This window comes from Plasmodium vivax, chromosome 11 (assembly GCF_000002415.2).
Source record: "Plasmodium vivax chromosome 11, whole genome shotgun sequence".
Classification (NCBI taxonomy): domain Eukaryota; phylum Apicomplexa; class Aconoidasida; order Haemosporida; family Plasmodiidae; genus Plasmodium; species Plasmodium vivax.
The window spans coordinates 1,781,740-1,809,494 of NC_009916.1; the positions used below are offsets into that span (position 1 = coordinate 1,781,740).

The 27,755-nt window shown below is 48.4% G+C and overlaps 5 protein-coding genes across 5 annotated transcripts, besides 44 other annotated features; 3 read left to right on the forward strand and 2 right to left on the reverse strand.

Annotated features, from left to right (window-relative positions):
- Positions 1-377: 377 nt before the first annotated feature.
- Positions 378-402: a microsatellite.
- An 89-nt stretch (positions 403-491) lies between these two features.
- Positions 492-515: a microsatellite.
- Positions 516-520: 5 nt separating this feature from the next.
- Positions 521-602: a microsatellite.
- Positions 603-1,084: 482 nt separating this feature from the next.
- PVX_113470 (hypothetical protein, conserved) lies at positions 1,085-4,612 on the forward strand (the record flags this gene model as incomplete). Its single annotated transcript, XM_001616035.1, has 1 exon — positions 1,085-4,612. The coding sequence occupies one exon, from the start codon at positions 1,085-1,087 to the stop codon at positions 4,610-4,612; it is 3,528 nt and encodes a 1,175-aa protein (XP_001616085.1).
- Positions 1,527-1,551: a microsatellite.
- Positions 1,974-2,048: a microsatellite.
- Positions 2,120-2,146: a microsatellite.
- Positions 2,126-2,154: a microsatellite.
- Positions 3,282-3,306: a microsatellite.
- Positions 3,856-3,881: a microsatellite.
- Positions 4,079-4,176: a microsatellite.
- Positions 4,160-4,179: a microsatellite.
- Positions 4,338-4,523: a microsatellite.
- Positions 4,528-4,676: a microsatellite.
- A 964-nt stretch (positions 4,677-5,640) lies between these two features.
- On the reverse strand, positions 5,641-7,399 carry PVX_113465 (long chain polyunsaturated fatty acid elongation enzyme, putative; the record flags this gene model as incomplete). Its single annotated transcript, XM_001616034.1, has 5 exons — positions 5,641-6,052; positions 6,216-6,321; positions 6,476-6,640; positions 6,795-6,922; positions 7,091-7,399. 5 exons carry the CDS (start codon positions 7,397-7,399, stop codon positions 5,885-5,887), a joined length of 876 nt encoding a protein of 291 aa, XP_001616084.1. The 3' UTR covers positions 5,641-5,884.
- Positions 7,201-7,233: a microsatellite.
- A 733-nt stretch (positions 7,400-8,132) lies between the features above and the next one.
- Positions 8,133-8,214: a microsatellite.
- Positions 8,215-9,811: 1,597 nt separating this feature from the next.
- Positions 9,812-9,923: a microsatellite.
- An 852-nt stretch (positions 9,924-10,775) lies between these two features.
- Positions 10,776-10,803: a microsatellite.
- Positions 10,804-11,465: 662 nt separating this feature from the next.
- Positions 11,466-11,490: a microsatellite.
- A 60-nt stretch (positions 11,491-11,550) lies between these two features.
- Positions 11,551-11,570: a microsatellite.
- A 188-nt stretch (positions 11,571-11,758) lies between these two features.
- Positions 11,759-11,780: a microsatellite.
- A 188-nt stretch (positions 11,781-11,968) lies between these two features.
- On the forward strand, positions 11,969-17,326 carry PVX_113460 (hypothetical protein, conserved; the record flags this gene model as incomplete). Its single annotated transcript, XM_001616033.1, has 1 exon — positions 11,969-17,326. One exon carries the CDS (start codon positions 11,969-11,971, stop codon positions 17,324-17,326), a length of 5,358 nt encoding a protein of 1,785 aa, XP_001616083.1.
- Positions 11,986-12,007: a microsatellite.
- Positions 12,175-12,198: a microsatellite.
- Positions 12,459-12,479: a microsatellite.
- Positions 13,465-13,486: a microsatellite.
- Positions 14,666-14,700: a microsatellite.
- Positions 16,194-16,221: a microsatellite.
- A 34-nt stretch (positions 17,327-17,360) lies between the features above and the next one.
- Positions 17,361-17,531: a microsatellite.
- Positions 17,532-17,982: 451 nt separating this feature from the next.
- Positions 17,983-18,003: a microsatellite.
- A 105-nt stretch (positions 18,004-18,108) lies between these two features.
- Positions 18,109-18,129: a microsatellite.
- A 123-nt stretch (positions 18,130-18,252) lies between these two features.
- On the reverse strand, positions 18,253-19,050 carry PVX_113455 (hypothetical protein, conserved; the record flags this gene model as incomplete). Its single annotated transcript, XM_001616032.1, has 1 exon — positions 18,253-19,050. One exon carries the CDS (start codon positions 19,048-19,050, stop codon positions 18,253-18,255), a length of 798 nt encoding a protein of 265 aa, XP_001616082.1.
- Positions 19,051-19,253: 203 nt separating this feature from the next.
- Positions 19,254-19,278: a microsatellite.
- Positions 19,279-20,348: 1,070 nt separating this feature from the next.
- Positions 20,349-20,435: a microsatellite.
- Positions 20,436-21,424: 989 nt separating this feature from the next.
- PVX_113450 (nucleoside diphosphate kinase, putative) lies at positions 21,425-27,607 on the forward strand (the record flags this gene model as incomplete). The annotated part of the gene is made up of 7 exons (XM_001616031.1): positions 21,425-21,481; positions 21,652-21,726; positions 22,076-22,266; positions 22,420-22,699; positions 22,872-22,920; positions 23,071-23,213; positions 23,345-27,607. The coding sequence occupies 7 exons, from the start codon at positions 21,425-21,427 to the stop codon at positions 27,605-27,607; spliced, it is 5,058 nt and encodes a 1,685-aa protein (XP_001616081.1).
- Positions 21,664-21,717: a microsatellite.
- Positions 21,719-21,749: a microsatellite.
- Positions 23,333-23,364: a microsatellite.
- Positions 23,376-23,440: a microsatellite.
- Positions 23,377-23,448: a microsatellite.
- Positions 24,717-24,739: a microsatellite.
- Positions 26,519-26,551: a microsatellite.
- Positions 26,570-26,592: a microsatellite.
- Positions 26,760-26,784: a microsatellite.
- Positions 26,852-26,875: a microsatellite.
- Positions 27,092-27,116: a microsatellite.
- Positions 27,335-27,360: a microsatellite.
- Positions 27,394-27,433: a microsatellite.
- Positions 27,608-27,755: the final 148 nt, after the last annotated feature.

Sequence of the window (27,755 nt, forward strand, 5' to 3'; positions counted from 1 at the left end):
AATACAGTTAAAATTGTATTTTCCTTGCCTTTGCGTTTGCGTTTGCTTTCGCGTTTGCTTTCGCGTTTGCTTTCGCGTTTGCTTTCGCGTTTGCACTTGCCTGTTCATTTTGTTCGTCCCCCCCCACGTTTTGTACAATTTCCGCCGCCCCCATTTGGGCTAACCAGTGTTTTTCCTTTTCACTGCCTAGTGAGGGTGCCTTCTGCGTTGAGCGTTTCGCGTTTAGCGTTTAGCATTTTGCATTCCGCGTTCAGCATTTTACATTCCGCGTTTAGCAATTTACATTCCGCGTTTAGCAATTTACATTCCGCCTTTTGCGTTTCGTTTGTTACGTCCCGATTTTTGCGCCCCAATTTTTGCGCCCCAATTTTTGCGCCCCAATTTTTGCGCCCCAATTTTTGCGCCCCAATTTTTGCGCCCCCTTTTTGCGTTTTTTTTTTTACGTTGCCTTTTTTGCGTTGCCCTTTTTACCACTCACCCCGCACGGTTCACCTTTGTCGTATGCATCACTGCCAACCCTCCAGGACACGTTTTTTGTTACCACCTTCCACTTTTGCGAAGACGTTTGCTCGCTGCTTCTGCTCTCAGCTGCATAGCGTTATATTTTTTCCGTTGCCCATCCCGTCTGCTTTTTTGTTACTCTCCCTTTTATCAATTTTTTCAAGTCTTAATTTTTTTTTTTGGCCCAGATTAGCAAACGTGGTTGGTTAAAAATGATGCGCGATCAGTGACGCCGCGGTTGTGCATGCATTTTGAAACGTCATACGTGAGGGAAAGGGTGAAATTTGGGAGGCGTGATAGCGAAGGAGGTGAGAAGCGAACGGGGGTAAAACAACTGATTTGTGTTGAACAGAAAGTGCTTCGCCATCCGTGAGGGGTGAGTCCGTTAAAGGGTCTGTGTGCGCGCACGTCTGAAGAGTCGTTGCGACGCCATTGTTGTAACGACGCGATTCGTTCTGCGAGACGGACTCCCCCGTTGCAACGTTACGTGGTTGCCAGCCCGCTTGGAAGCCAGCCCGCTTGGAAGCCATCCCGCTTGGAAGCAGCCACCTTTTTACGTAGCCCCACCTTAATGTAAGCGAAAATGAAATTGGACAATCAAGGAGATGACACGAAGGGGAGTGACGTCCTGTGGGAGTCCCTTTATAACGACTTTAACGAAATTACAAAAACGAATAAGCGGCACTGTAACTATATCGAAAATAGCTTGTATAATTTTTGCAAAGGAGTGAGCTCACCAGATAACTTAAGTTACAATTTGAAGAATAGATCGAATGAGTCGCTCCTTTTTAACCACTCGAAGGACGTTGCAGGAGTGGCACTCGCTGGAAGAGAGGAGAATGAGGGGAGTAGAGATAGTCCCAATAGGGGAACAACAGAAGGAGGAAGTGCCAGCTGGAGTAACCTTGCCATCCAGGCATACTTAAATAACGAAGAGGAAGGGGAGGAACGATTTGCCAACAAAGATAATGATGCGAAGAGTGTGATCAACCACCCGGTGCTACAGGATGGTCAGAAAAATGATCCCTTGAGGAGACGGCACTCGTCGTTCCAAGTGAGCAAAGACTGCTACGATGGGCAGTACGTGAGGAACAACTTACTGGACGTTGACAGCGAGTACTTGAAGAATGAAACGTACGTCAGCTGCAACGATGTTGTGAATAGCGAAAAGACCAGACACTCGGAGTTTCAAAATAATATCAGTGGCAATGCGCTTCTTCGAGAGAAGAGGAGCGCGAGCGGTGAAAATGGAGGGGTTGCCGACCACCTTGGTGGTCATTTGGGTAACCACTCGGGTGTCCAGTTTGACGCCCCCTTCCGTAACGGCAGCATGTTCAATCTGATGAAGTACAACGCTGCTTTGAAGGGGCTCGGAATCGATGGAGGCATGGGCCTACGCAACGGAAGCAGCATCGGCAGTAGCAGCCATACACATAGCAACGTAAACAAAGGAGTGAGTGCCTTCTCCCTTTCTGATCAGCAGCATTATGAGAGTGCCAAATCGGGAAGGTTGCAAGTGACCGACCCGAAGGGGCTGTTTTCAAAAAGGGAGGATTATACCTACTTGCTGAGCAATAAGAAAATGTATGACCATTTGTCTGTGGGGGAGAGGGGGCACAGCGGTGACCTCCTGGGGTTCTCCCCCCTTGAGAGCGGCGCAAGGAGTGCTGTTGGAAGCGGAGCTAGAAGTGGCCTGGGAAGCGGCGCGAGAAGTGGCCTGGGGAGCGGAAGGAACGTCCTCTTCCACAACATGAACAAGTACAGGCACTTCCCCGTAAAGTCGGACGAAAGCCTGACGTGCCCGAGCTTCAGCTACCGGCGCAGCGGCCTGGAGGGAGGCCTCCTGGGCGGAAAGGCCTCCATGGTCGACGTGGGGAAGCTCGATGGGGATGACGCAAATGATGCGAATGGCGAGTATCACTACGAGGAACGGGGGAGCGCCCAGGAGAGCCGCCAGAAAGACCAGCGGGCGAGCTGCAACTCGTTGGAGAGATTGGACCAACTGCTAAAAAGCAAGTGTAGGCATGTGAGCAACAGCAAGCTGAGCGAACTGGACTTTTTATTTAAAAAAAAAAAAAAAGCAAGCAGTGAGCACCTGAGGAAGTCCTTCATAAGTTGCGACAATTACAAAATTGACTCAGTGATGTCGGAGACGTTTAATAGAAACACCGAAATGGATAAGAGCGAGTCTCCTCCGTCCGAGCAGATGGGTGAGGCTAGCCACAACCAACTTATAAGCCGATCCAAGCGGCTAATTGAAATAAGCAAAAAGTGCCTCAGTGGGTACTCAGATGTTGATCATTACGATATAAGCGAGTTGTACGCTCGAATGGATAAGAGCAAACGGGGGACCAGCGTTGCTGGCAGAAGTTATAGCAATGTGATGGATGAGGAGGAGTGCGGGTCGGTTCTCTCTGCGCAGAAGCTAATTGGGAAGGAAAGCGCGCTTGGCAACAGTTACGGCCTTGCGTATAATTACACCAATGGGGAGCTGGAGGAGGTGCTGTGCAGCTACGTTGGGGGCAAGCGAGGGAGCAGCGAGGAGGAGGACTCGAAGGGGCGAATGGCTGAGGGGCGAACGACTGAGGGGCGAATGGCTGAGGGGCAGATCGCTGAGGGGCGAATGGCTGAGGGGCGAATGGCTGAGGGGCAGATCGCTGAGGGGCGAATGGCTGAGGAGCAAAACAGCAAAAGTGTTAGTAAGCTCCTCGAAGCATACGACAAGGATAAAATTTCCGACGTCAGTGCACCCCTGGTGAGTAAGGCGCAGAGAGGTAACCCCCAAGTGGAGGCACCTCGCAGGGATAGGAAAATGAATAAGAAGAGCAACCGGGGGCACAGCGATGATGTGGTTGGAGGTGCCACTCGGAAAGGAGCCCACAGTAGCGAGTCCCTCTATAGCAACAGCCAACCGAATGAAGAGCGCCACTTTGGTGAACACGAGACGGTTGGAAGGATATCCCGTGTGGGGTTAAGTACCCCCCTTTGTGATGGTTACGACGCGCTGGGAGGAACAACAGAAGGGAAAAAAAAGAAAAAGAAGAAAAAAAGCAATTTAGATAGTATTGCAGATAACGCAGAGAAGTTATTACCCCCTGGTGGTGAGTTGAAAGGTAACCTGGAGGGCAGCAGTCCAAAGGCGGGATTCAAAATGGCTAGTATAAAATTCCCCGGGGATGAAGAGGAGGACGACGACTCCCCTTTCGGTGGTGACGCCCACAAAGGTGCAACTGACAAGCACGAGGAGGAGCTCCACGGGAAGGTAAATAACGACGTGTACAGTTACGAGGTAGAGCAGGAGGAGGACGAAGTGGGAGGGAGTAATAATATACCCCATGGTGAGGACCCCATTAGTGAGAGCGTCGAGAGGGGATCCCATCCGAAGGGAGGAGACACCAACAGCGTAATCACGAACAGCTCCAGTGCGCGCAATGTCATTAAGCAAGCAGAATTTGCAAAAATGTACTACAATCAAAAGAAGGAGAAAGTGCCGTACGCAGAGGAAAGGAAAATAAGTGATGGCCAACAGAAGGCACTCGAGCAATGCTACGACACCATTAACCATGCCAATGATGTTAAGAGACTCTTTCGGGAAAAAAACTTCCTACAGGATTTATGTGAAAAGAGAAAGGTCATTATACAGAAGAGCAAAATAGAAAACACCAAGTTAAACGTGGAGATTAAGTCGCTACTCAGCTTTAATAACAATTTGAGCTACGCATTGAAGGAGAAGGAGGCCGAAATTAAAATGCTAAAGAAGCAGAAGGAAGAGCTGGAAATCAATTTAATGAAGAGGATAAATAATAATGGCAGCACCCAGTATTCCCTCCTTAGCAACTTCACCTCTTTTCCTACGCTTTGCAAAAATGAGAGATCTACTGGGGTGCAGAGTGATAGCGGCACGTGTCACCTGCTGCGCAACAGGAGCAGTTGCACCGTTTTGAATAACATCGCCGACGCTAACGCTAGTGTGAGCAGCGGCGGAGGCAATCAGGCCGCCCTCATCCAGAGCTACGAGGAGAAGATCCAGGAGCTCCTCATGCAGGTGAAGATGTACCAGACGAAGAACAGCGACTTGCAGGAGCAGCTGCGCATTTTTATGAACGAGTAGTAGCGGTGGTGGGGAAAAAGCCTTCCTCAAGGGGGGAACCCCGTTGAAATGGAGTAGACGCCCATCTGGCAGGGTTGCTCCTCCGGTCGTCCTCCACCCGCACGTTGCTGCATTGTTTGCCACATTTGCGGTATTTGCCACATATGCGGTATTTGCCACATTTGCGGTGTTTGCCACATTTGCGGTGTTTACCACATTTGCGGTGTTTGCCACATTTGCGGTATTTGCCGCGCGCCCTGCGCGTGTCCCCTTGTTTGTGTTTAGCCTTTTTAGCCGCGTGGCCACTGCGCCATTGAGGCGTTTCCCGTCTGCGATTTTTCCAACACGTTGCAGCTTCCCTGCAAAGATGGGCAGATGGGCAGATGGGCAGATCAGCAGCGCGCCTCCCCCGTGCGTTGCCCTGTTGGCCCCGTTGGCCCCTGTGTTTGTGTTAATCTCTCCCTCCGCGCGGGTGCACATAACATTTGGTAACATGTGTGCACTCCCGCGGTGCACTTTTTTTTTTTTTTTTTTTTTCCACTTCGCTTTTTTTTTCATCATATGATCAACTTGTTTTAATTTACATAACAATTTTTTATAAATTTTGTGTCATTCAAGAGGAGGAAAACAATTGGTTAAGTTAAAAAGGCACACATGGAAGGAGGCGGGTAACATTACACTGCACTGCAGACCGTTCGTGCATAAAACATATGTGCGCGTGTGCACTGCGGAACGCGCGCATCGCGGGCTGCAAATGAGGAGCAGCAAATCGAGGCGCGATGGCGCAGCAGTAGTGCAGCAACAGCGTAGCAGCGGCGTAGCAACGGCGAAGCAACCGTGCGGCTGGTATGCTCCTCTGTTTTATTTTGCTCACCACGCAGTGGGTCGCGAATGGCCACTACGCTGCCCGCATAAACAGGGGTACGCCGTTTAAGAGTTCGACGTAGCGGCGCGTGTAATGGCCACTTGCAACAACTCCGCGGCGGCAACTGCAGACCGCACCCCCCTCAGTTGCTCTCCCCTTGGTAACTAAGCACAAACGGTTACTTGAATTATTTCATGTGTTTAATTATAATTTTGCAAGTTACTCGAGACAAAAATTTGAAGGTGAAAAAAAAAAAAAAAAAATGAAAGGAAGGAAAGGATGCGAGGCAAAGGATGCGAGGCAAAGAATGCGAGGCAAAGGATGCGAAGCAAAGAATGCGAGGCAAAGGATGTGAAGCAAAGAATGCGAGGCAAAGGATGGGAGAGCAACGGATGCGAAGCAAAGGGCGGGAGAGCAAAGGGAAAATATTAAGCGACTTTTTTTTTGGGTCGTATGTACGCGTTGTAGGCAAAATGAACAAACAAAAGTAGCAAAGAGATGCAGTAGTAAAAACTCAAGGCGATCAGTCTTCTGGGGTAATAGGAATTGTATTTCAAAAACAAAACGCAGAACGATGGGATGATGATGGCGAGGAACTGCAGAGTGGGGGGGAAGGGGAAGCGAAAAATGGGGGAAATAACTCTCATAAGCTAAATGCGCGTGCATCTCTCATATGCCGAATGTGGGTGCATCGTTTGGGGGGGCACAGCCGCAAAAAGAAGGCCATGCTAGGATACTCCCTCCCTCTAGGTCACTCACCTGTATCATTTGGATATACGTCACGCAGGCCTTGGCGAACACTGGGACGTTGAATTTCATGCTCGCGAGGAAGTAGTACAGGTACATGATGAAGTGCACGATGGAGCTGCGGGGGGGGAGAGAGGTAAGCGCAGGTGGGTACGTAGCGGTATCGGTAGTGGTATCGGTAGTGGTATCGGTAGTGGTAGCGATAGCGGTAAATGCATCTCGGCACTGATCGCGCTGCGCACGAACGGGTGGGGGCACCCCTCTTGCCCTACTTGACCGTGATGACGTAGTAGATGTCCCCGTCGTATCCCACGCTGGTGTTGACCCACATGATGAGGAAGACGGAGATGTGGTGGTACACGTGGAGGAAGGTGAACTGGTTCCACTTCTTTCTCAGCACGATCAGCACGGTGTCCATGAAGTCAAACAGTTTGTTCCTGGAGGGGGAGCAGTTGCGGTGGTAATTGCGGTGGAGGACGCGGTGATGTGTGGGAGGAATAACCGAGGGGGTTACGTACGCGTACACTACATGTCTGGGGTACGCTTCACCAAATGGTGGATGAACACCCCCGAGTAGCTGCCCAAACTTACACGTAGAAGAGCCAGCAGCAGAGCGCAATGTTGGTCTTTGAAAAGTCAACGTAATTGTGGAGGAGGGCGAATTTTCTCTTGCGCACTTCGAAAATGGTCATCACGGTGATTACTAAGCTGAGGAGGACCTGTATTGGCAGGAAAGGAAAAAAGGGGAAAGCGTGTGTGTATACGTGCACCCAATGGGGAGGTGCACATGCACAATGAGACTTCACATACGCGTGTGTGTGTGTGTGTGTGCGTATGTGTCTGCCTCTCTGCACTGAAGCGGCTAGGGGTGGCTACCCCCCACTCACCTGCAACAAGTTGTACAGGGGGATGGCCTTTCCCAAAATGGCGTCAAAGCGAGCATTCTTCGTCTTGGAACTTGAAGAAGACTTTATCTTTGACAGCCCCTTGTCTGCCTTCAGCTTAGAGGCGTAGTAGGCATTATACCCATAGGTGGCCAGAACAAATAAAACGTAAAAGAGGAAGGCCAAAAAGAAATGGGTGGGGTTCATCATGAACCAGTTCTTCGTAACTCTTCTGCCATACTTCAACTTGGGGTTAAAAAATTTTAAAATGTTCTCTCCAAGGTTGTTTATGAAGGCTATGTTGAGGGCCATTTTGGAGCGCGCGGGGGGGGAGGCTGCGTGGGCGGCGGGGAGAAGGGCGTGCGTGCAGGTGTCAGCGCAGCTGTCAGCGCAACTATCTACGCAACTGTCTACGTATATATCTACGTAGCTATCCTCGTGTGTGCGCGCGGGCCACCCTGGCGCCGCTCAACAACGTATCTACTCCGAAGCTGGGACGACTCGGCGCGCCCTTTCTCTCATGTTGGGCTCACTTTTCGCTGTTCACACGGAGGGCGGGGGGAATATGCAACGGGCAAGCAGGAGCTCTAATTCGAACGATGAACAAATTAGGCCACAAACAGGTGCAACAAAAAAATTAAAAAATAAAGATTAAAAAAAAAAAAAAAAAGTAGGGGGTGTAAACTGCTACATGGGGCAAGCACGCGCACGCGAGGGGGGCAGTGGGTGTACGTGAGTACAGAAAACAATGGAATGTGCAACGAACAAGGGATGTGCAACTAACAAGGGATGCGCAGCGAACATGGGGTGTGGAACCAACAATGGGACGCCTATGTACATATATAATATGTAATGTAAAATATATGTACGTGTACACTGGGGCACAAATCAAATGCACGTGTTATGAAGAGAGAGCGAGCTGCAACAAAACCATTGGGCAAACAACTTTTTTTTTTTTTTTTCCTCTTTTTCGATGGGCCTGCAAACAAAACTTTCATGCCTTAACCGTAGCACTGTACTACACTGAGTAACGCGTAACTGGTAAAACTACCGCTTAGCAGATCTATGATGGGGTGGAAGCACTGCGCGGGGGAAACATAATAAAAAAAAAAAAAACTTTTCTTTTCGTTGCGCCTTTCTCCAGAATAGGCTTGGCGAGGAGGGGAAAAAATAATGAATAGGAAAAAAACGGTAAATATGAAAAAAAAAAAAAGCTGGGGGAGGAATGACGAAACGGTGATTAAGTAAAACTGAACGAAGGCGATGAATAAAGTAAAACTGAGAAAAGAGGTTAGCAAAAATAGTAACTGCACAAAATTGTACACGGCATTGTTCACTTATCAGTTGAATGACCAATTGGCGTATATTACTACGATATGAACGTGTTGAATTTTATCCCAAGTTAATTTTTCCGCGGGGGCAAAAAAAAAAAAAAAAAAAGGAAAGAAAATGAAATTAAAGAAAAAGAAAAGGAAAGAAAAACCTCGCAGGGCGTTTTTTCAAGTGAACAAAATTTACATAATAAACCTGTTGGCAAACCATTAGGCGGCACTGTTTTGCCTGGCGCCCAGCGCGAAATTGCGGGTAAAAAACGCACAGCGTGTAAGTGTACGGCGTAGCGTGGCGCAACACTCCTCGGGGGTGAAAAAAAACACCTTCGCACTACGCTCACAGTGTTGCGCATTGTGGGGAGAGGTGACCTAACAGAAAATTTTCGCGCCGCACAAATTCACTCCCTTTTGTGAAGAGCGCGAGAAGGTTATACGCAGAGGGGAAAAGGCCTCGGAATGGTACCATTTGGAGAAATTCCAAAACGGCATTGTCGATGCGTAGCAGTTGGGGGAGGAGCGTCGCGGTGAAAAGTGTAAAGCGTTAAGCGACTTTGGTAACTTTGGCGACTTTGGCGCGAACATGGGGGGAGGCGCTTCGCCAGGGTCCCCTCGCAAGGGTGTGGCAATTCTACCCCCAATCCGCCGCATTTCTACGCCAATTGCGCGCGCGGCAATGTAACTGCCTGCTGCGCCCTGTTTCCCCCCCTCCCCGCGGTGGCCAAAGAGGGTTCAGTTCCCCTGGGTCACGCCTGAGCGTCCGCACACGGTAAGTGGTAAATGGCAAATGTCACACGACAGTTAGCGCTGTACACGTGTAAACCGCTGTTCCATTTTTTACATTTGTGTGACTTTCCTCATGGGGGGAATTTCCCCGGTGAACATTTCCCCCTTTCAATTTTCGCCATGCGCAGATGGGATGGGGAGCTGTGTGTTGGATCGGCGCAATCGCTCATTGGTGAGTAGAAAAAAAAAGGGGGAGAGGAATAGGGGAGCCACCTCGCTTGGAAACTCGCAGACGTGGCCTCCAAATCGAGCAGCCCAAAATGGTAAGAGGGTGAACGCTCAGCTGGGGGGAAACCCTTCTGGGGGGGTACATTTCACCAAATGGTCGAGCGAATTGCGAGACGTTCAAATGGTAGTGAAAGGGAAGTAATCGTTTTTGTTCCCCTCCGCAATGGTACAGAAGAAGCAAAGTGGAATTTCCCACTTGCTCAAAAGTGATAATTCGTTTTGTTTTCCTCTTTGCGTTTTTGTTTTTTTGTTTTTTTTTCTTTTACTTGGATCTGTTGTAAAAGGGAAACTGAACAGTACAGGCACTCCATAACGACGTGATTTTTTTTTTTTTTTTTTTTTTCAAATTTGCACACCTCCCCTCGTACAGCTAAATTCCACCGCTAACTTTTTTTTTTTTTGGATAACCACTCAGCTGAAGGATTACACAGAAAGGGGGAAAAACGTCAGAGGGGTGTTTTCACCAAATAGATCTATCTGCACCCTTCGATTATTTTTTTTGCTTCGGAGGAAATCTTTACGGCAGGTTCTTCATGATTGCCCCCGTGGGTGCGTTCACTACGCTTTTAATTATCTCCCCCGTGTGTGCACGCTCGTTCTACATTCGCTGCTTGCCCCTTTTTAACTGCACACGGGAGAGGAGGAAAGAACGCGCTAACGGGTGAGGAGGCACTAACGGATGGGCGGCGCTAACGGATGAGCAGCGCTAACGTCCCAGTGGAGTTATTCGAGGCAGCTCCTTTTGGTAGCGGGGGGGTTAAACAGCGCCGCTGAAGGGTGCCTCTGAATGGTGCCGCTAAAATGGGAACGTTGCTCACGCAGTTGTCGCGTAGGGAGGGGAAGTCACATCACCATCGCACGTGTGTGCATGCACCTGCGCATGGTTGGAGCTAAAAAGTGATGTTCCAAAGAGCCACGTTCAATTGTGCGTCCCACCTCATCGTGGCATATTTACAAAAGGGGGGTAAGTCTCCCCTAAGCGGCACTCTGTCAAGTAGCCAGAAGAAATCTGCTTCATCGTGTATGGTGTAGGATGGCCCTACTGCAGGGGTTACACAAAAATTTACTCCTCTCTCTCTGCATGCACAAAATGGATTGGGTTAAAAATATAATTTGTTCCATTTTTCCCCCTTTTTGTTTAAAGGCATGCTAAAAGGCACGTTAAAAGGAAGGCCCAACCCACTTGTTGTGGAGCAAGTGCGTGAGGAACACTGCCTCCTTTGTAGCGACAACTCGGAAGAGCAGCGCCATTTCGATTTGCCTTTACGATGACTACCAGTCGTTGTGCTCTCCCTTTTGGTTCCCCCCAAAATATATCTGATGTGGCGAAAAAAAAAAAAAAAAAAAAATACACAGCGGCGGAGGCAAATAATGCCGAAAAGGGGTGACCAACTAGGGAGCGGGTGGAGGAGCCTCATCCCGAATGGAAATAAAAGAGGAATAAACAAAATGGCTAAATTTAAGTGAACACGGGTGCACCGTTTTGGGGGTCCCCCCACTGCTAAGGACCCTCTTCAAATTGTCTGGTTAACTTGTGCAACTGCCCCACGTCGCGCTCTTCACCCTGAAGGTGTGGCCCCTCCCACTGCCATTGACGCGTGTGAAAGTGGAACCCACGTGAGAATGCGCGGAAAATGGGCGTAGTCCTCCCCCCCTGCCCCACAACGCATCGAAAGTGGGCAACCCTCAGATGTGTACAATAACAACTCTTCATTGAAGAAGCATTTTTCTCGTTTAAAATGGAGTGAATTTTTTTTAGCTATTTTTCTAGCTATTTTTTTTAGCTATTTTTTTTAGCTATTTTTTTTTTTTTTTTTTTTTTGGTAAGCTGATGGCCCTCAGTAAGGTACACCTTGGGGCCAGGGCATACCACCGGATTGGTCTCCTCTTCCCCCCTGGGCCTTTTTTTTTCTTTTTAACTTCCTTTTAGGTTGTCATGTTAGTTAGCAATTTAGCTTATTCTTTTTGGTCGGTTAAATTTTGGGGGAAGTGCCCCTTATGGCGTTCCCATTTAACAAAATGGTGCATTTTTTTTTTTTTTTTTTTTTTGGCAAGTGTGCGTACACCTTAGATTTGTTTACGTCCGGGAGTTGGCTTCACCTCCATTTTTGATTTGTTCACCAGTACACGCACAACTTGTTTGAGCGACCCTGTGTGGTCGAACTGTGCGAAGCAGTGGTATAGCCAGGGGGATGCCGAGGAGGGATGGTTCTCCCCCGTTGCAGATAGGCAAAACGAGGGAGAGTAACGTGCTTAACTGACTTGCTTCATCGTTTGTGCCCAGTTTGGCCCATTGCTGGTCGGAACTTTTTTTGCGAAGAAGTCATTTCGGTTGGGCCCCCTTCAGTGGGCGTTTCTGGAGCGAAGGTGTGTCTCCCAGGGTGGCCAACTCGGTGCACCGGCTATGCGCTTGCAAGGGTGCGCATAGTGGGGGTGTCCACCACAGCGCCGTTGCTACGCGGCGGCTGCACCGTTGTTACCCCGCTGCTACTCCGCCGCTAAACCGCCGCTTCACCGCCGCTACACTGCCGCTTGCCCCATGACGACGCTGGAAAAGATCGGGATCCAGGGGATACGGAGCTACGGCGACGAGGAGGCGCAGGAGCTGGAGTTCGCGTCGCCCATCACGGTGATCTACGGAAACAACGGGAGCGGAAAGTCGACGATCATCGAGTGTCTGAAGATGAGTTGCACGGGGGACTTCCCCCCCAACGCAGACAAGGGAAAGTCATTCATACACGACCCCTTAATATCTAATAAAATGAACATCAGGGGAAAAATAAATCTGCTCTTGAAAAATTACAACGACAAGAGGATTGGCATCTCCAGATCATTCACTCTATTCTATAGTAAAGACAAAAATAAAAAAATAAAACACACCTTTAGAGCATTGGATAATAGCATCATTATAAAAAAGGAAGAGGGACAAGAGGATGTAATAATTACCAATAAGTGCCTAGATATAAATGAACACATTCCAAAATTAATGGGAGTTTCGAAGGCTCTGTTGGAAAATGTAATTCTATGCCATCATGAGGAGAGTCTGTGGCCATTTAGCGAGTCATTAAAAATAAAAAAAAAATTTGATGAACTTTTTGGAGATGATCATTTTTCAAAAATTTTGGACGAATTTACAAAATGTAGAAAGACAATGAATGATGTGCTGAAGAGGAAGGAATATGAGTTGGCCACATTGAGGGAGTGCTACGGTAAAAAGAAGAATATCGCTTTGGAAATTCGAAGGAACGAGCAAGAAATAGGAGAGTGCCAAACGGTTATGCAGTTGGACGTGGAGCAAATAGAAGAAAGTGTTCTCATTTTAGATACACTAGAAAAAAAAAGGTCCTTATTGGGAAAGCTAACTTCCAGCATTGACATGTTTTTTGCTATTCACGAGAAATTTCAAGACGACCTTCAAAATTATAAAGCCCTTAAGGAGATATATGAGGAGGATGTCTCCGAGTTGGAAGATTTTGCCCGACTCTTCCAGATGGACTTGGCCAAATGTAACTCCCTGATTGAGCAAGTTAGTAATGAGATTGCCTCGTTGGAGAAGCAGACCTCTTTGGCTATCCACCCGTGTGATGAGGAAGATGTCAAACGAAGAGATTCAATTTGCTCCAGCTTATTTCATTTGGAGGAACGACGGGGGGAAGCACACACGTTGGTCAAAGCCATTTTGGATATGAATAACTCAACCACCGCGAGTGGAGGGGAGAGGAGGCATCTTCGGGGGAACCTCTCTGAGGAGCGTACCCGGGTGGGTCGCCTTATCCAGGAGAACGAGTCCTTTTGGGGCGGCTTCCCGGCTCAGTGGAGGGCCCTCTTGGGGGGAGGCGGCCCCAAATGGGTGCTCCGCGGGGGGGGTAGCAGCGGTGCGGAAAAAAGCGGTGGGAGTAGCGGCGGTGGGAATAGCGGTGGTGATGGCATCCGTGGTGACAGCATCCGTGGCGATATCATCCGCGGTGCTAACCCCACCAGTGGAAGCCCCCCCTGTGCGAAACAAATGCGCAGGAAACGCGCGGAGGCGCTGGCCCGGCTCAGAGCCGAGGTGCGGAAGGACGCCTTGGAGAGACTCCAACTGAGGAGGAAAAAAAAGATCCTCACGGAAAAGGCGAAAAGGTGGAAAAGGAGGATATCCAAAATGGAAAAAAGAATTGCCACCATGGAGAGGCACAAAGATGATTTGGCCACATTCAAAGGGAGCGACGAGTCGTACAGGCAAAATTGCAAACATTTAGACAAAATGAACCAGCTGGGATGCGTCTACGACAGCATCGGCTTGGGCGAGGCGAACTGCGGGGAGGGAAGCAGCCACGCCGATGAGGACATTGAGGGGAAGAAAGGGCAGCTCAGAAAAATAGAAAAATTGAAGAAGCAACTGGACCAAGTGCTCCTCCTTGTAAACCACTATGAGAAGGTTTGGGAATATTTTTTGAACCTCCGGAGGGTGCGTCGCAAGGTGGCATCCTTCCTCGATGAGAGGAGAGCCCTTCTTTCCGAGCTGGAGAAGCTACCCAAGGTGTGCCGCTCCATAGGGGGGACTAGCGGAGACTGGGAGGGAGAAGCCGATTTGGCAGAGGGGGTAGACGACGGGCAGGAGTGCTCCACGGGGGAAGAGGAAGAGGAGGAGAAGGAAGAAGTTGAGGGGGGAGGCCAGGACGAAAAGGAAGACCCCAATGAAGAGGGGCACGCTGAACCGGAAGGAACAAATAACGTGCCCAAAATTGCCAAACTGGAAAGTTGCACACTGTTAGGGGGTCCCTCCGAAGCGGATTTGAGGGAGCCCCCCCGTGGAGGGGCCATCAGTGGAGAGTGCTTCACAGGAGAGTCACTCACTGGAGAAACTCGCAACAAACGAAACAAACGGACGAACGAGCCCCGCGAAGAGACCCACAGTCGACTGAAACGGAAGAAGCTACTCAAGGAGGAAGCCCCCCCTGGGCAGAGCTACTTAAACAAATTAAACGGAGTGATCAGCCAGCATATAAACAGATATGAAGACAAGATAAAAGAGGTGGAAGAAGAAGCCTCCAAGTTGAAGCAAAGGTTGGTTCTAACTTGTGAAGCGGTGCGCGATGTGAGCAAGCGGGTAGGACGCTACCCAGATGTGCTAACTCAGTTCAGGGGGGTGCTCGAAAAGAAGAACTTCAAAAGTGTAAAAGATATGTTCGCCCATTTTGGTAAAGTCAGGAGGGACATGAAGAAAATCAAAATGGAGATGGTCGCTTTAAAAACTAAGGAAGAATCGCTCAGTCGTTTTTTGCAGCATGCCCAGGGGGGGAAGACGTGTCTGCTGTGCAAGGGACCCATTAGTGAGGCTACTCCGGAGGGGTTCTCCTTGCTAGAGGTGGATAAGGAGAGGAAAGTCATAACCCTAGAGATGGAAGACAAGGAAAAAACGCTCACAAATTTAAGAGGCGAAAAAAAAGAATTGATGCTTCTGCTGCGGCGTTACTACAAGGAGGTTGATCCCCTACAGAGGGACAGCGCCTCCCTGGGTGAAATGATCAACTCGCTTAAAAAGGAACTTTTGAATCTGCAAAATGGGGTAGACAGATGCTCCGAGAGGATAAATAAAATGAGTGGAAAGTACCAACTGATGAAGCTTTTGCAGGAGAGGTGCGCCCACCTGGTGCAGAGCGAAATGGATATCTTTCGCGAGAGGGATCAGCTGGATGTGCAGCGGGCCGAAGTGAGGGCCGCACTGAGTGGGCTAAGACAAATGCTCAGCGGGGGGAAGCACCACAGGGAAGCTCTGCAGTCGATGTTAGAGCTGCTCGAAGGGGGAGAGGCACAAAAGGATCTGCGGCAGCTTCTCCGGGAGTTTCTCCCGAACGTTACTCTCCTGTGTGAGTGTCCACATGTCCACTTCATGGTGGAGAAGGTCAGCGCATATATGGAAGACAGCTGCGGCTTATTTGGGCGAGACGACCTGTTCTGCCATCTCGGGGAGACATTGCCAAATTGGGCGGAGAGCAAGACGCACCAGGTTGTCATTGGAGAAGTAAAGCAAGACGAAGCGGGGAAAGAGTGCACAGGGGATACCAAATTGGGGGAGGAGCCAACAAATGAACCGCAAAAAGTAGCTGCCCACTGCACTGCATATGGGGAAACCCACCCGAGGAGTTTCTGCCCACAGAAGGGAGACTGCCCTGTTAATTGCGCAAAACGTGGGGAAGAAAAGGCGCCCCCCTTGAGTAACACCCGCATGTGTGTATCTTCCAAGTGCGAAGTGGACGAACGAGAGGAGTTAATCACCCTCGAGTCAATAGCCATGCATAATGAAAAGTTCATAAAGGCGTACGGCAACCTGCAGATGTGCACCACCCTGGAGGCACTGAAGAAGGAGCAAGAAATAGATCTCTCAGTTCGTTTCAAAGCAGCCATTCGTGAGAGGAAGGAAGTCATTAAGAGGAAGACAGAGGAAGCACAGCGCAGCGTAGAAAGGGAAAAACAAATTAGGGAGTCCATCCGCAAAGCGCAGGAGTATATAGAGAGCCAATTGCGTAGGAAGAATAGCTTATACAGAAGAGAAGAGGAAGCGGTGACAAGCATAAAAAAACTGCACCTGAGGGATAGGCAGATGGGGAGGAACATCCGAAGGTGCAGAAACGACATGGTGCTCCAAAATAAATTGCATTACGTCAAAGTGGAGATGGTGAAGCTGCTACACCGACACATGGCCGCCATTCAACTGGACATGGAAAGGAAGAGAGAGGAACTGAACCAAGTGGAGGAAAAAATACACAGCAACGAAATGATGCAAAATGAATCAAACGAGCTTGCAAAAAAGGTGAGGCAAAAGAAGGAGCAAATTTTGTCCCTACAGGAGGAAAAAATGAACATCGAAAAAATGCACCACAATGTTGTCATCAACACAAATTTGAAGAAGTTGCACGAAAAGTTTTTGCTCCACCAAAGGAGTTTTATTTCCTCACTGGAGAAATTTAGAAATGCCTTCTTCCCCCCTGAACAGAAGGGGGAACAGGTGCATAAGGTAACCTCCTTAATTGCCTTGCTGGAGGAAGTGTACCAAACGGATTGCAATATTTACAAATTTTTGGAAGAGAGCTTTTCCTTCTTGGGTTACAGAAGCGAGTTACTCCAATTGGTCCAGCTGGAGGAAGACAGCTTGAGGGAACAAATAGACCTCCATTCGAAAGCGACCACCAGTCTGAAAATGAAGGAAGCGGAAATGAAGGGGAAAATCGAGTTGCGGAAAGAATACATAGACAAGCTAACCAGCGAAATGAACTCAGACACTTACGCTGACGTAGAAAAAAAATATAAAAAAAAAATAATCGAAATTTTTGTATACAAAAATGTGATCAAAGATATATGCAACTTTTATAACTCCTTCGATCAAGCAATCATCAAATTTCATTCGCTCAAAATGCAGGAAATTAATTTATCCATTAGGAACTTATGGAGGAGGGTCTACAACAGTGCAGACATTGACTACATATACATTAAGTCGGAGGCACAAACGGAGAGTAATGGGAAAGTGCAGCAGAGGAGGTCCTATAATTATCGTGTCGTTATGGTTAAAGATAACTGCGAATTGGATATGAAGGGGAGGTGCTCCTCTGGACAGAAGGTCCTTTCCTCCATCATCATTCGACTGGCTCTAGCGGAATCCTTCTCCATCAAATGTGGGATTCTTGCTCTAGACGAACCCACCACCAATTTGGATAAGTCTAATTCTAAAAATCTGGCTAGCCTCATTGCCAATATCGTCGACCTCCGGAAGGACAGCTCCGCCTTCCAGCTCATTCTCATCACGCACGACACGCACTTCGTCGATGTGCTTTCGCAGTACGGGCTGACCAACTGCTTCTACAAGGTTAGGAAGGACCGCCGGGGCTACTCGACCATCGCCAGGGTGCGCCAGTAGGGCAGCGGTAGGGGGGAGGGCGAAGAGGGAGTAGGGGGGTAGTAGGGCTGGTCCACCCCAAGTTTGACGATCCACCCCAGTTTGACATATTTGCCTCAACGAAGCATCCCATTTGCACAGCAGCATCGAATTGCGCCACGTTTATATGCCCATCCAAGCAGAGGTGCACACATAAGCACCCATTCAAAGGGAGTCATTTTTTCCCCCTTTTTATTTGGAGCATATTCCACCCCTTCTTAACGTGTGCTGTATGTTCGTTTCCCCCATGGCTTCCACTTTTTACACCCTCCGTGTGAAGAAGCAGATCTGAATGGCTCGGCAGGACACCTTCCCCTGCCACAAAAGGGACAAATTTACTCCAACAGCTAGTGTGTGTACGTACACCTGTGGTGGTGTACCCCCGTGGAGAGGTACTCCCCACGAACGGCGGAAGTCTGCTTAAAGGTTGTACAAAAGTGAGCCAGGCTCCTGGAGGGCGCCAACAAATACCGCTATACAAACAGGGGCGCACAAATAGCATGCCACCGCTTAGCATACATTTTTGACAAAAAAGTGGGACGGGGAAATATTTACATAGTGCGTCGTGTGTACCGTCCACGGTGGCGCTTCACGGGAAAACACTTCTGTCAGTGGCAAAGCAAAAGCTCACTTGCTCGTACGTATCGTATGTTAAGCATGCAATTGAAGTTTGCACCGCTATAGAGAGAAACGCATCTTACGTGGGTGCTTTCTTTTTTTTACGAAGAGGTGTGTGCAAAGGTACACTAATTGGGGGAGGGGGAGCATTTTGGGTGGCGCTCAGCTGCAAGTCCGCTTTGAACCCCCCGTGGAGTGACCTTCGTGGAGTAGCCCGCTCCGCCGCGACCTCAGCTTGTTCTCTCTTCTCCTTGGGCGACTCCCCACCCTGCGGACGGCGCGGCGTCCAATCACTGCAGCAACTTGGAGGGGTCGTAGGGGACTCCGTTCTCCAGCCTCTGCTTTGAGACGATTATCGGCTTCACATTCAAACTCACGTTGTCGTACAGCTGGCCGTGCTCGTCCAGTCCAGTGGCGTCCAGGCTCTTGTTTTGGGACACAGCCAGCGACTCGAGGTACTCGTCTACCAAATAGTAGTTGTAATAGTACTTAAATTTGGAGTACTGATCTTTGGCGCTGTTAAGCCTGCAGGATTTTTTGGAGCCGTTTTTTCTGAAAAGGCAGTTGCTGCCAAGCTCGGGTAGGTCCTCCCCCTGGCTGTTATCCTCCTGGTCTTCATCCTCCTGGACGTCTTCCCCCTTCTGCCTACGCCCCAACTGCTGCGCAACCTTCTTTTGACTATCAACCCAGTCGTGCAGCACCTCTTCTGGCAAGGCTATTTTCGTCACACTTTCATCCACCGGCAGTTTTATCTTACAAGTTTCGCGATACACTGGCTGCCATTCTACATTCTGCTGATGAGTTGGAACGAATTCGTGTACGCTCCTCTCACTTGGTTCCTGCTCTTGTATGCTTTTATTGGCTGTAAGTTTCGTTTTCTGCAAATCTCTTATGGTCTGATCATGCTTGCTCGAAAAGAGCCGTCTTATTTTGTCCCGGATGCTCGTCCCATTGCCTTGTTCCGTTTGTTGGCTTTCCGACCCGTTCCTGACACTCTGGTTCATGATGCTTCTGGCCCGATTTTTATAAACCACGGGCTTCTGAAATTGGGGACTCTCGTTCGACGCTACGGTGGAGGAGTTATTCATTTTGGCGTTTTTTTTTTTTTTTTTTTTCAGTGTACGATAAATGTGAGAACAAAATAGTTGTCACTTCGACGGGGGAAGAGGGGGTTCACTCGTGGGCAGTAAATGTGTACATGCAGACACGCGCGGGATGGTGTGTAGGGACGTGAGCATGTGCGTTTGTTAACAGTTGGGGTTAGCCTAACACGCTCAACTTGTTTATGCATTCGGTTGTTGGCAAAAATGGCACTCCACTGTTATTCGAGATATTCTTCTATGTAAAATGGTCATTTCTACGAGATGCTATCCCACGCTTTTATTTTATGAGTGTATGCAAATTGCGGGACAAAGGGGAGTGCATGTACAAAGGTGTGTAGCTACGTGCGTGCATGTTCTTTTGTGCACAGCGCGCGCAAACTAATTTAAGCCTACTTTTTTTTTTTTCAGTGAAATGGGGTAAATTGTTGAAGATTTACAAACCGTTGCTGAGACATTTCTGCAACGAAAATTGGGAATCTCAACAAATCGACGAGAAACGTAAGCATAGAACAACAGGAGTTAATGTAAAAATTGTGACAACGGTTAACACGCACGAGGAGGCAAGCACGCAGCCGCTAATGCAGCACGTTTGCGTGGGGAGGCCTGTTAAAAATTAAAATGTTTTTCGGCCTTATGCTACACAGCGCGAAAAGCGTGCATTTGTTGGACAATGTTGGAAGGGAGGAACTGCTACTGTCCTATTTGTTAAAAGTCCTTTTTTACTTGCTCATGAAGGAAAAGACTCCTTGTTTGGCGAATGGGAAGTACGTTTTGGAAGTCCACGTCGTATGTGCACACCTTGTGCAAAAAGGGAAAATAAATACCCGCACGGGTGTATACATGGGTAGGTATGTATGTGTGTATATTTTTTTTTTTTTTTTTTTTTTTTTGTGAACAGCTAATTTACAACGGCACAAAACAGCCAGCTGCTGCGCGCCCATGGCTGTTTAAGGACCAAACATATGACCCGTTCAGGTAAATTTTACCTACAAATAGATATGAAAATTAAAAAAAAAAAAAGTTTTTTTTTATGAACAAATTTGAATAGTTGTTCAGGTAAAATATAACCCACACTGTTTTGTAGCTAGTTACAGCTATGACCAATTAGATAGATAAAAAAAAAAAAAAATGCACACAGTTTCGTCTGTTTTCTCGCTATAGAGCAGCAAAGAACGCATTGGCGAACTTTTGCATGTGTGTGTATATCAAATTGGGGTACTGGCACAGACTTCCCTCCCTCCGTATTGCCAGCCCTTTCCTTTTTATTTGGAATTTCTCTTCGATCGCTACCAGGGGAAATGCTAAAAAGGGGAGCACATACACCGTTGCGTAGTTGTTAAAATGGACGAGAATTGGAGGCGATTCCAAAATGAGAGCTTCTGCTGGTAATTATTTCTTTTATTTTTTAAGAATGCTTCAAAATGGTGTGCACACAAGAGAGCGACGAGTTTGCCAACCCGGCAGAGAGGTTGACCATGGCGTCGCTGCAGTTGATGTCGAGTAGACCACGTAAGAAGTGCACAGCCGAGTACAATTTGTTTAAAAAGTAAAACTTGCGAGGGGAGACTGGAGTGCCCTTATGTACACATGTGTAGGTGTGCATGTATATGTGCCTGCTTATCCATTTTGCAGGGTGTAACCGTATGGGCCTTTTTAAGAGGCACTCCGCAATTAACAATTACGTTACTGCGAAATTGGTATCGACCTCGCGTGAGGCCACGCTACAGCTAACGAGTGACCGCCATTCAGCATAGTAAAAAATGGCATACATGCGCTATGGATGAAAAGCCTGGAGAAAACACACATTCGATAAGCGAAGCTAAAAGGAACTCCTCTTTTAACAAAATTTCTTGCAAAAATGGGCGAGACGCAGGGGAAAACAAAAATTGTCTTGATTTTTTTTTTTTAATGCATAATTTTTTAACAAATGGGGGAAACCATATTTCCATGTGGAAAGCATCGCAGTTTAGCACTCTCCAAGATTGATGGGCCTTTTCCTTTTAAATATATACTGCACTTTTTTTTTTCTCTTTTTTTTTTTTTTTTCCTACGCATGTAAGGCTCTGCGCATCATTTGCTGAAACGTTTTGTACGTAAAAAAATTTCCGGGGAATGTCTAAAATGCCTTTAAACCCTTTTTTCATTGTAAAAAAAAAAAAAAAAAAGGAGCAAATTTAAATGGCGTCATCCATATATTTGTAACCCTTTTGCTTGAACGAATGAGCATCAGAAGGAACTGCCTTAAGAAAGATTATTCAAAAGGAGAACACCCCTTTTTTTTGTGTAGTATGCCTGGCGTAATGACAGTACACCTTCACACGCATTTCTCCTCTTCTGTCAGTACTCGCGCTGAATCATGATGAAAGACGAAAGATGTATTTTTATCATATTGCCGGACGTTACCAACAATTTTAAAGTAACAAATGGGAGAAGCGATTATGAAGCGAACTGGCGCAGCTTATGCAATGAGTGACGCAGGGGGGGAAATGCATACGTTTCACAGCAGACCCGTGTGGACATGCGTATGCATACGTACATCTACACATGCGCAGATGATCACACACACCCATCGTTCGCCCGACGCAGGATGAAGAGGTTTTAGAAAAACTAGAAGAAAAAAACTTCATCATTTTGAAAAGGAAGAAAGTGCACTTGACAGAAGTAAGCGAACTACGAAGCAGTTAATCATCCGCATGGGCGCATGGGCGCGTAGGCACGTGTTAGGCAGTGGAGCGTATTGAATAGACAGAATGAGCAAAAGGGAACCAAAAAGGTGGAGAGACTAGTAGGCACAATTGGTCCATAATTGGGCACACGAGGTGGAGGCATGCTGTGGAAGATGCTACTAACGATAGTGGAGAAAAGAACAAGCGGAGTTTTGGCGTTCGTTCCGCGTATTAAACGGATGGAACCTGTCTGGGGAGACCCCTTTCACTACAATGCATTGTACCACTTTACCATTTTGTCATTTTTTTTTCCTAAATTTTTTCCCCTTCTCTTCCCCGCGAAGAATGAAATAAAAGAAATATTAAACGACAAGCCCGAGCAGTACAGCAGTTTGGGCGAGTTTTACGCGTACGTGGAAAGCGGGCTGTCCGTCATTTGTTTGGTAGAGCACATCGAAGGCAACACGGCGGCGAAGCTGAATTCGCTAGTTAAGAGCACGTCTATCTTGATAAAGGACGAAAAATACTTCGAATGGTTATACATACGTGTGTGCACAGATACGTGAATAGACACGGGCATGTGCCTCCTTCCACGTGTTTAGGCGTGGCCACTTGACACTGACCCACCATGTGTCGCGTCTTTCTGTTGATTCTGCTGATTTTTTTTTTTTTTCCCCCCCTTTGACAGCCTAGAGTACCAGTGCAACTTAACGTGCAGGAATGTCCCATTCTACTTTAGCAAAAATGACTGGTACTTCAGCAGAGACCTGAACTACTTCTTCCCCCCCCGGGACCACAACTTTTTGGAAAGAACTTTGATCGTATTAAAGCCGGACGTGATAGATCAGAACAAGATAGGTGACGTAGTGAACGACATTTTGAACTTCGGCTTGCTGATCGTGGCGGTGAAGAGGGGCGTCTTATCTGCGGAGCGGGCGCGCAGGCTGTACGGGGGGTCGGCCGGGAAGGTACGCACCGCATCGCATCGCGGCGTGGTTGCTTGTGCAGTTGTGCAGTTGCGCAGTTATGTAGTTATGCAGTTGCGCAGTTGTGTAGTTATGCAGTTGCGCAGTTGTGTAGTTATGCAGTTGCGCATTTATGTATTTTTTTTTTTTTTTTTTTTTTTTTCCCTCCCAACAGCCCTACTACGATGCCCTGATAGAATTCATGACCTCTGCGAAGGGAATAGGTCGGACGCAGGGGAGAAAAATAAAAGCTCGTCGATTCGGCAGCAAGTGGACGTGCGTGAAAAGACGCATGTGTGGCTGCACCAAGGTGTTCATCTATCATATGTGCACCTCATGTGTGCTTACCTCATTTTCGCTTCCCCCCCTTTCAGTGTGCCTAATTGTCGAAGCGAAGAACTGCATAAGGCTGGCGAAGATTTTGTGTGGCCCCTGCTCTTCTGCGGTTCCCTTTGAAGACATGCCGAGTGCCTGTTTGAAGAAGAAGTATGGGACTTGCGCGCTGCGGAATGCTGTGGTAGGGGTGGGGAGGGGCGGAGGACAAACAGAGAAAGAGAGTTCCATGGGGGTAAATGTGCACCCAGATGGGGGAAGTGCTCTCCTCACGGGTGATTTTTTTTTTTCTTTTTTTCTTCCCCCCCGATGCAGCACACCCCCAGCGAGGACAACATAGACAGAGAGATAAACCTATTTTTTGATAAAGAAAATTTTTGCAGCGAAAATGGCATTTTGCTAATAAGGAGGGGAGCGCTACGTGGAGAGGACTTAAACGATCTGCGAGATTACTTGCATGGTTACGGATTCAACGTGTTGGAAGAGAAAATAATATCGGTTGACGAGGATAGTTTGAGAAAGATGCTGGAAGAACCCGGGGTGCTAGTCCCCACTGCAGAGCCACAGACGCAATACGTAATCATCACCCTTTCTAGGGTGAACTGTATCACCTGTCTGCACTACCTAATGGGAGGGAGGAGCGCCAAGGAGTCCAAACTGAAAAGGCCAAACAGTATGAGAAGCATGTTCAGCGTTGATAGCGATGATATTATCTTCGTGAAGGATAAAAGGAAAATAAACAGCCTCATTAGACAGCACTTCCTCTTCGAAAAATACAACGAGTCGATTACAGTCGACATGGTAAAGAATTTTTTGTTTTGCAAAAATGTTACTTCATATGAGAAGGAAGAGGAAAATGTCAAGTTGAGGGAGGTCCTTCTGGAGTGCTTTACCAAAATGTGTGAGTCAAGACCGAGTGGTGAGGAAGCCATAGTGTGGCTCAGCGAGTGGCTTCGCCAGAAAAGGGAACAAATCGAAGGGGATGTAAAGAAGGAAGAGGCGGGGAGAAAAATGGGCCATCTGTCCCCACCTGGGGGGAAGGAAAAAGATGGATTAACTAGCGTAGGCGGCGCGGAGAAAGTTAAACAGAGTAGCATTCCCATAGGAAGCAGCAGTGGTAATAGTATTGCAGGTGGGGGAACCAAAGGGGAGGGTCCCAACCAAGTAAGCAGCTTGCATAAAGCAGCCAAGGGGAAGAAGAAAATTCTTATCATACCGGACATTGACGCTAGGGGGAAGGACAGCCCGGTTGGCGGAGAGAATGATGAGGCCAACTTAAAAATTGTAAAGCATTTGGAACGACTAGGTTACATCAACTTATGTTTTAGCGAGCTGTGCATGAAGGAGGAGAAGAAGAAATCCTTGCTGGGGAAAAAAATAGAGTACACGAAGAGGAAGTACAAGAGATTGACGGTAGATTTGATGCGGCGAATTCTGAAGGAGAATCTGGAGAGGAATCGCTCCTACAGTAGTTACGTGCTGACTGGCTTTCGCGGCGTGGTCGACTTGGCCTACCTGACGCGGGAGGATATAATCCCCACGGCGTTCTGCTTGCTGGTGGGGAGAAGCGAGATAGGGAGCGGTGAAGGGGAGAGCGGTGAAGAGAAACGCGGCGAGGTGGGGAGCGCTGCACAAATGGAGTCGTTCCTCTCGCTGCTCCACGGAGGCGGGAAGCACCTCATAGAGCACTTCCTAAACAAGGGGAAAATACTAATCTACCGAAAGGGGAAAAATTTCTTCGACAACATGGTTCAAAATTTAGAGAGCGAGGTAGTGGTCTTTTTGGGAGTGAACTTGAGCCACCTGAAGGGTGCAATTCATTTTTTGGTGGAGTGTTATAACTACCTGTTCGTCGACCATGTTAAGCTTTTTACCGAGGAGAGGCGGAAGAAGGCGGGGGAGGCATGTGAGGACGGACTGAACTGCTCTGCGGCTACCTCGGATAGGCTGCTCTCCCTCCTCATTGAAAGGTTGAACTCTCTAAGGGGTAGAGATTACCGAAGATTTGTCCTGTGCAATTTTCCCCTTAACATGCAGCAGGTGGAAGTGATCAAAGGGAGGACAAATGCAAAGGTGGTGGTGTTTCACTTTAACTGCAGGGGGGGTGAGAATGCGCTTCATTTGGAGTGGAAGGAGACTCAACAGGGGTTGCTTCAACTGGGGGGTAGCGGCAAAAGGGGGAGACAAAAAAAAGCGGCTCACTATAAGGTGGACGGTTCTTTCGCCCTATGTGGGGGGACCCAAATGAGTAAAGGGGTGACAGTCCACCAATTCGATGTGAACAACAAGGCAGAGAAACTATCCTCAGGGGTGCACCACCTGTTTGATTTGATAAATGTGGCAAAGAGGAGCGTCATTCTAATTTCTAACCTAACGTTGAAGAGCGTAGATTTCATTGGCCTATACCTGCAGTATGAATACCCTCGCGTGGTTTTCTGCGACTTGAATTTTATGAGTGAGGGGGAGGCGCCCAGGGATTGTCCCAACTGTGTGCGGCGTCTCATTGACGAGGTGTGCGACGAGGGTAGCGGCACAAGTGGAAGAAATCAGGAGAGGGTAAACCAACTAGTAAATAAAATGAACCACTTTGCGTCTAAGTTGAACGGCAGCTATTTTGCATTTTCGGGCTTTCCCAGCGACTTGGGGGTGGAGGACTTCCGGAAGTTGGAGCTCTTTTTCGACGTCAAGCTGTGCATATTGGTGGTGCCCGTGGGGGGAGGTGCAGGAGGTGCGGGAGGTGCGGGAGGCGGGGTTCACGGGGGTGAGCAGTCCCACCCAGTTGAGAAGCCCAGCCAGACTGAGGTACTCCCCCCGCTTGACCTATTCAACGCCGCATCCGCGCAGGCACCCCCCCTGGCGGGTACTGTCCTCTGGTTCACCAGCAGGGGACGTCTCCTTACAGTGGAGGTGAGTTCACCTGGGGGAGCAGTCCAGAGTGCTCTCAGCAGTGGTGGTGGTGAAGGGGATGAGACAGCTACCATGATTGGAAACTCCTCAGGGGAGAAGCTTCGCCCCACTGACCAATTAGGGGAAGGCGCCCAAGAAGATAACCAATTGGAGGACGAAGAAAAGAAAAAAATTTTGAAAAAAGTCGAGGACAGAATTAGACCCAACCTGATTTGCTACTGCGCCCCAGACAGCTATGATGTGAAGGAGTTTGTAAAGAGGAAAGTTGGAGGAGACTCCAGCGGGGGTTCTTTTCACTGCTTTTTTTGTGAAGACGTGTTAAGGGAGTTACCTTCCATCTTGGGAGAAAAGTCGGAGGGATATGTAAAAAAGCTAGCTGAGAGGATCAAAACAGAAAAGGAAAAAACGATAAGCGAACTTTATGTGATGTACTTGGAGGGTGTCTTGAAGCATTCGAGCAAATACCTTTTTGCCAATGTTGTGTTGTGCGATGTGCCCTTATGGGCGGGTGGTGAGAATGGCAGTTCTGTTGAAGCATTTGATCGCTTCGCAAATTTTAGGAAGGTCGTTCAGCTTGTTCACAGCGCGCAGGGGGGGGACGCCCACATGATCCATGGCTCGAACACTTGCGCGGCACTGAATGACGACCGGGTGTTTGGAGTCGGCGCGCCTGGGGGTAGCAACGCTGTGGGGGAGGAGCTGCGGGAAGATGAAGACGAGGTAGGAAGTGCTAATAAGGAGGTGAAAAGAGATAATAAGGAGGCGGGAAGCGATCATAACGAGGCGGACAAAGCTGACAAACCTGTGAGCAGCGCTGATGAGGAAGAGGCGAACGACGGGGACAAGCAGAGGGGCAGGTCGAAGCGCAAGGACAAGCTGAGCAAGTATAACGAAGCGGCGAGAGACCTACGTATCGTTATCTCCAAGAAACACACTAACATCGAAGTGACGACCATTTATGTGAACAAGGACATGCCGCGAAATGTGGAAAGCTTCTTCTGCCCCAAAATCATTATCCTGTTTGTTCCTCAAAATGAGAAGCTTCAGCTGCTCCTGTCATCTCTTCTTTGTTTTCATTTGAAAAATTTCGCCTCCATCAATATGGCGCAGCTGGTGCGTGAGGAAATGGTGAAGGAGGGGCTAAGACGGGCGGTGGCCCGTTTCGAGGCGGGGAAGCCGGAAAAGGGCGGCACCGGGGGTAGGCACCACAGCGGTGGGTATGGCGACGGGCACAGCGGTGGGCACAGCGACTGGCACAGCGATGGGTACGGCGACCTCCTCAGTGACGAGAAGCGCACCCTCGATGGAGCGTTCACATCCCTGCTTGGTCAAATAAAACGGGCAGACAGAAACGTGTTGGTGACTGGGTTCCCCATTCTTCAGAACAAGTACAGCAAGAGTGACTACTTCGAGCAGTTTCGTTTTCTTAAGGCTTTTCAAATTGGGGGGATGATTTGCCTCTCGTTTGATGACATCTATTTGCAGAGTTTGGTGGGTGATGCTACCCCCAATGGAGCGTACGCTGGCAAGTATGACGAAGTGACGCAAATGATAAAACAGGAGTTCGGCAGCAAAGGCGAGCACAAGCATAAGTTGCACTTTGCCAAAATAGCAAGCAAGGAGGATTTGCAGCGCGCGGTTGGACAGATTGCGGCGGTTTTTTCTGGCTGATTTTGCGAAGCCATTTCATTTTTTGTCGCTCCTTTTTGCCGCCATTTTGCTGCTATTTTGTTGCCGCTATTTTGTTGCCGCTATTTTGTTGCCGCTACTTTTTTGCCGCTACTTTTTTGCCGCTACTTTTTTGCCGCTACTTTTTTGC